General features: G+C 31.9%; 1 protein-coding gene across 1 annotated transcript in view; it reads left to right on the top strand.

Annotated features, from left to right (window-relative positions):
- Positions 1-4,866: 4,866 nt before the first annotated feature.
- The window catches only part of LOC149896623 (uncharacterized), a 32,861-nt gene continuing 30,387 nt past the window's right edge, over positions 4,867-7,340 (top strand). Inside the window, exons 1-2 of the mRNA XM_090117550.1 lie at positions 4,867-4,978; positions 6,882-7,014. Of these exons, the coding sequence (XP_089973676.1) occupies positions 4,867-4,978; positions 6,882-7,014 (245 nt within the window). The remainder of the gene's footprint in view (positions 4,979-6,881; positions 7,015-7,340) is intronic.

Genomic DNA, 7,340 nt, shown 5'->3' with positions numbered 1-7,340 from the left:
TGCTCTTTATTTGACCCGGTGGTATCCAATACCAACGAATAAGTGCTTGCAAAAGTATTAGACTACAGGCCCATGTTGAAAAAGTTATGGGCAATTTGAACCACCAGGTGACCTATCTAGAACTATATAATTTAAGAGCATAAAATAATAAGATTCAGCACTATGCCGTCACTTTTAAACTTATAAACTGTCCAACTGAGTGCAGATGAGAATTCGAAAGTACAGGTAGAGATTTTTCTCCCTTGTCTTCATGTTTTTTGTATGGCGTTGCGGAATAATGGATTAAAAGCAGTATTGAAATAGTATGACACAAATGCCAAATCATCAAATGTACAAAATCAAACGACCAAATTTACCCCGGCAATTGTCGGGAAATAAAAATAAATTCCGACTTTGTGGACCACAATGTTTGTACGGCATCTGTGTCATACTATTTCCATAGTCCTGTAGTCTATAGCTAATACAATGAATAGATAAACGCTACATTACGAGTTTCGGATAGGATATTAGGATCCTCCCATCTTGCAATCAGATAAAACTTAACGGACTGAGTCAGGTGTTATTTATGGTTCTCAGTTTAACGAAGGTATATTCTAAGTCATCGACCTGTATGTAGGAAACGATTAAACAATACATCGTACCGTTCTGGGTCAGAGAGTGCAATTAAATCGAGTGTTGTACGATGGTTATCCTTGCGAATTGATAATTTTAATATAAGATGGTAAGGCAAGGATAGAATATCCGTCTAGACAGAATATAATATTTCTATCTAATTCAATAATAATTGTTTTTAGCAAAGGTAGCACCTGGAACATTGATTCAAATCCTGCCACGGGTTACCAACTTTCAAAACGCTTGCTGAATGCTCCTTTTTGTTGTGACAACTGCAATCAGTCAATAAATAGGTATATTACACAGATATATTATGGAGGTGTCTCTTCTGCTGTTTCATGTAGCGTATTTTAACAAAGCCTATCGACAGATTTGACGTTTATTCAACACTAGGTTTCCGCCCGCGGCTTCGCCCGCGCAGTCAAAGAAAAACCCGCATAGTTCCCGTTCCCGTGGGATTTCCGGGATTGCGTCATTTTCCCGGGATAAAAAGTAGCCTATGTCCTTTCTCGGGTATCAAAATATCTCCATACCAAATTTCATGAAAATTGGTTCAATAGTTTAGGCGTGATTGAGTAACAGACAGACAGACAGAGTTACTTTCGCATTTATAATATTAGTATGGATAGTATGGATAGGTTTCCGCCCGCGGATTCGCCCGCGCAGTCAAAGAAAAACCCGCATAGTTCCCGTTCCCGTGGGATTTCCGGGATTGTGTAATTTTCCCGGGATAAAAAGTAGCCTATGTCCTTTCTCGAGTATCAAAATATCTCCATACCAAATTTCATGAAAATTGGTTCAGTAGTTTAGACGTGATTGAGTAACAGACAGACAGATAGAGTTACTTTCGCATTTATAATATTAGTATGGATGTAAAGTTTTACGTTTGAAAAATAAGCAATTGACTTACCTACCTAGCTTTTTTAAAATATCAATTACACAGTGCTTAAACTGAATGGTGCCTAGAGCATTTGTACAAAAGTTTTAGACTATTCGGAGATTGTCCAAATTGCTTTCCCTATGTACTATTTCGGAACAAGATGGAAGATTGGCAGCTTATCACATGTTTGTACGTAGAATACGAGAGCATAGACCATAATCCACCACGCTGAGCCAAGTGCAAAGCTTTCCTTCATTCTTTTGAGCAGTGGTGACTGGTGATGGTGAAATACTGATAAATTGAAAATTCTATTGGGATCGCCTATTCTGAATTTTTTAGTTAGTTAGATACCAGTAAGTTTCCCGCTGAATGAGTGAATAAAATAAAAGCACAAATTAAAAGAACGATTAGCTAGGTTTTCTATTTACAAGTATAGATGGCGCTAAATTTCCATGTAATGTCACAGAATAATAACTAGTAGCGTAATGTGTTAATTTCTTAAATAATGGCCGATAGAGCTGAAAAATATGGCTTTTTTAACATTGGAAAGAGAAAATCTATACTAATATTATAAAGCTGAAGGGTTTGTTTGTTTGTTTGAACGCGCTAATCTCGGAAACTACTGGTCCGATTTGAAAAATTCTTTCGGTGTTAGATAGCCCATTTATCGAGGAAGGCTATTATATCATCACGCTACGACCAACAGGAGTGGAGCCACGGGGGTGAAACCGCGCGGAGCAGCTAGTGGTAGATATAAGAATTACTTTGATATAGCATTTCCTGCACATGCGCAGATCATCTTTTTATTGATGAGTTACTTACCTAGATCTATTTTTACTAATAATTATGTGTACATTCTATCATAACGTTAGTAGGCATGTCATTGTAAAACATATTCAGAAATTGTTGTATGGATGACTGTACGGCGAGCCGACTTCGCTTGTTGTAAGTTGGTTTAAAAATAACATTGAAATAATACAGCAGCATTCTGTGATTCTAGCTTATAACAATTATTTGATACCCGTAAAATAGTAAGTAGGTATTTAATTGAGTTTATTATCTATACTAATATTATAAAGCTGAAGAGTTTGTTTGTTTGTTTGAACATGCTAATCTCAGGAACTACTGGTCCGATTTGAAAAATTCTTTCGGTGTGAGATAGCTCATTTATCGAGGAAGGCTATAGGTTATAATATATCATCACGATAAGACCAACAGGAGCGGAGCAACGCGGGTGAAACCGCGCGGAACAGCTAGTCTTCCATAAACACTAACATTAACATTTCCAAAGGTCCTTAGAGTACATATTATTATGTAGGTATTAGCAAAGGTCGCTGTGAAATAAAAATAAAATAAAATAAAATAATTTTACACTCTTCATGTATCCTTCCCTAAATCCTGACACGTTATTATTTTATTAATTTTTGTATGTACTCAGATCGAGATAACGTGATTGCTAACCTCTAATTATCTCAAAAATTTATCGTTAGATTTGTGAGGATAAGACTTAGAAATGAACTTTAAAAAAGTTTCTAGTGGAATTCATTTATTATTATGATTTCAATATTGTTGTTCAATTTAAGTAAAATGTTGTCAATTAAGAAATCAAAATTATAATTGTTACTAATTTGACGTATTAAAATATACGTAGGTATACCTACAAAATATTATATTGAACGGAATTGGAGACACAGAAAGGTAAAAAAATAATAATTTACATTCGAGTAAATGTTATCATTCCTCATGGTGAAAGTGGTTGCCCTTTGTCCTGGAATGTAATACAATTTATAAAATGTAAAGTTAAACGACTGTCAAATGAATTTTTAAATTGCACAAAACGCGGTATCTTCTTGTGTTCATCGCTTTAAACCAAACTATTAAGTTTTAAGATACAACAAAATATCGTGTGTGTTTTGGACAAATAAATATTTTTACTATATAGATACTCTAGTTCAGTAGGTATGGATATACCTACTGACTGGATAGTAATGAATATCCACACTTTTCTAACGTTATCCTTAAAGACGACTAACGCAAACTTTACAAATAGAATTTCCAAAGCCGTGAGATTCAGTATTTTATGTTAATTCAGTAAAAATAATTGTTAATGATTCATACAAAGATTTCCTACGTTGTAACTGTTTTATTTTTTATTATTTTATTGAAAGACATGATTAAAATGGCGGGAGGGTCAATGGTCTGGTGTTTTTTTTTAATCACAGAGGTTTTATTGTTATACACCCTGAGATTACGTATCTTCAAATTTATAATTAATACTAGCTGCTCCGCGCGGTTTCACCCCCGTGGCTCCACTCCTGTTGCCCGTAGCGTGATGAAATATAGCCTATAACCTTCCTCGATAAATGGGCTATCTAACACCGAAAGAATTCTTCAAATCGGACCAGTAGTTCCCGAGATTAGTGCGTTCAAACAAACAAACAAACAAACTCTTCAGCTTTATAATATTAGTATAGATTTAAAAGATATGAAAAACTTATTTAACTTTTAGATATCTATTGTAATTAAACGTAAAAAGTATAATTAAAAAAGTAACTATAATTGCTTTGGCTATATTCTTCATAATAATAACCAGCTATGCAATTTTAAAGGGGAAAAGGCCACGACACAGGCCTTCATTATTTGAATGAGATTTTAATTTTAATAAATAGGTAGTCATATTTTGTGTAGTAAGTAGTGTAATAAAAATAAAAGACAGTCTGAGGCAATTTAATCGAATTGAAAAACTTTTTTTTTAATATTATGAGTTTCAAAATTCGATGAATTACATTTCATTATAACCTTATGACTAACAAACATATTCTTTGATTTAAATTTTAAAATATAATCAACTAAATAATTTTTTACCATAGCATGTTCATTGTTCATCCAGTCATAACTATTTTTACATATTTTTTGCTATTTTACACATTGGTTACTTTATGAACGAAATATATTAATGTAAGTACCATACATGCTACATATTTTAAGTAGGTATTTCCAATTATTTGCAGTCATTAATAAAATAAAATTGTAAAATTTAATTGATATTAAAACAATCCATTGTCTATTATAAAAATAATTAATAAGTGTGAAAACTGACCACGATTCATTCAATTTAACTGAGACAACGATTTCAGCGAACCGAAACGTACACACCTAAGAAGATTTGCGCCACATTATTTGTAAAATCAAAACCGAATGGACGTATTCCTTATCCTTGAAAAATTTTAAAAAGTTCACTGACAGTGCGCAATTTTTGGCGGGAGCTTTGACATTCAGCCAGACATAAGCGGCGGGAAATAGAATAGAATCTTTTTTTTCTCTGTTAAAAAACTTAATTGTTTTTTTTTTATTTAAATTATGTGTTAATAGCCATGTTAGGTGTATCGGTCAAAATGTTTTACGTATTAATTTTATGGCCAGTATTACTCGCGTCGGCTGTATTGACATTGACCATAGACTCTATTTTGGGGACGTCGATTGAAGGTATGTTTTTTTTTATTACTTTTTTTCAGATTGGCAAAGGTGTTGCTGAGAACAACGAAGAATGTTGCAGATAACCAATGCAGATAACATAATATTATGTTATTATTAATCAGAAACCACATCAGAAACTGAATGTGAAGCTAGTATGTAAATATTTGACACGTTCTGATTAGCAATTGAATTTTAATGTAATAAGAAGAATTATAATAACTTACGAGATAGGACCAGATGTAAAAAATACGTTTATTTTCATAAAACATTTTAAAACGTTTATTATTTTAATAGATAGATAAGCAATTCAGAAGTTGTGACAGTAGGTAATAGAGCTTAAAGTTGAAAAGTAAACTTATTTTTGAAAAATTATTTAATTTTTAGATTGATTAATGACTAAATTCATGTTAGATATAATAAAAAGTCCTGAAACCCTCTGCCGCGTCTGTCCGTTCGCTATCAACTCAAAAAGTACTGCACCAATTTTCATTTTGTGGTCAGGTATAAATAACTTTTCATCATTTTCACAGCTTTCAGCGGGCTGAAATCTACTTATTAAAATCTCAATCCTATTTAAAATTTTAACAAGGAAAGAGTGTAACTGGCATAAAATTATTAAGCTTTCGTCACTCAGAAATAATTTCAAATTTCAATAATTACAATACTAGTCCGGGATACATCGCCCATTTTTGCAAGTGATTAGTATCAAGCTAATTTTTCGTGAGTAGCTTTATTTTGATGAGATGCCCAATAATTTCATGTACGAAACTCTCGATTGTGGTAGCTTACAGAGGTAACAAGGATAAAAATTTTTGATTTGACGGTTCTCAAATATTTATTACGCAATTTGTAGGACAATATGTCTGTTGAATTATATAAGTATTAAATAAGTGAAAATAAAAAAATCAGCTGGTTAGTAATCATTTATGATGACTTCGTTATCGATACACATTGGAAAGGGGGACTCTTTGATCAAACCATAGATTTTGTAGGACAAATATTTTTTCGAATAATTTAGATAATAATCTTGAGATTGAACAAAAAAAACATTCAGTTAGTAATTAATATTTGAGAACCATCAAATCAAAATATTTTATCCTTGTTTCCTCTGGTAGCTACCACGATCGAGAGTTTCGTACATGAAAATTTCATGATGAAATTATTGGGCATCTCATCAAAATAAAGCTACTCACGAAAAATTAGCTTGATAGTAATCACTTGCAAAAATGGGCGATGTATCCCGGACTATACATATTTGACAAAAAGTTTAATCACATATTTTTGTCCCAAACCAATACATTCTTTTCGAAGGTGCAATAAAGCTTACATAACACATGTAATGCAATACATCCGCTATTGGATGTCAAGTGATCGTTTTGTACTGAATTGTAGGACAATGGGAAATGACGAAACAAGCTTAAATGCAGTTTGTGTGCAATTTTTATTTTAAAGTTATATTAAATGAAGGCAAAGAAACGTAACATATAACTTGTATTTCCTTGATAGCTTTTCGTGCTAAGCCTGAGTAATCAAAATAAATATGTACATATTATATATAAATATGTATGTATGGAAATTAGTTTTTTCACCACGGTATATAGTAGACTGTAGCCTGCCTATTTAATTTTACTATTTTCAGACACCAATATGATGCTATACATACAATCCTTTCAACGTTAAAGAAAGTCAAACGATGTCATTAAACAGTGTCCTAAAAGATAAAATTTATGATTGTATTGTATTAAAAATACCTTATTGCAATGAAAAAATAACATTTTGATGTAGAAATTTCAACTTAGTGCGATAATTATTTTGTAGTAAAAGACAAAAATATGCATTTATTATTTTTAACAAATTTTTAATATTTTTTTACCACATTATAATATTGTTTATTTTGTTATAATTTTCACAGACTGTTTCGAAAGAATTGCGATCGGCGAACAATTACCACCTAGCTCCATCTATCGGAATGTCTCAGAACTAACGACGAAGGAGTGCGAACAAATCTGCAAGCAGGATAAACAATGTCAGGCGTATGATTATGGGTAAGAAATAAGAATTATTGATATTAACTACATATTAGAAAACAATAGCAGGTGGTAAATGTTAAAAAATGTTATGACGATTCAAAAGTGCTTTTATGAGAAGTCTAATTGAATAAATAAATGTTTGAGTTTGAGTGAGTTCAAAGACCTCCACCGCGTCTGTCTGTTCGCAATAAGCTTAAAAACTACTGCATTGACTTTCATTCTTTTTCCATCATTTAAGTATTTAACTTATTGATTAACATTAGTTAGAAAACTAGTATTTTATATTTTATATATTTTTTTTTATGTTCTATATGCATTTTATACACAATATATAAGAAGAT

Source organism: Colias eurytheme, chromosome 28 (genome assembly GCF_061535395.1).
Source record: "Colias eurytheme isolate Ceu_HAF_F1 chromosome 28, ilColEury1 Martin Lab GWU primary, whole genome shotgun sequence".
NCBI classification, from domain to species: Eukaryota; Metazoa; Arthropoda; class Insecta; order Lepidoptera; family Pieridae; genus Colias; species Colias eurytheme.
Note: the sequence above shows the minus strand (reverse complement) of the source record. Positions and strands in the feature narration are given on the sequence as shown.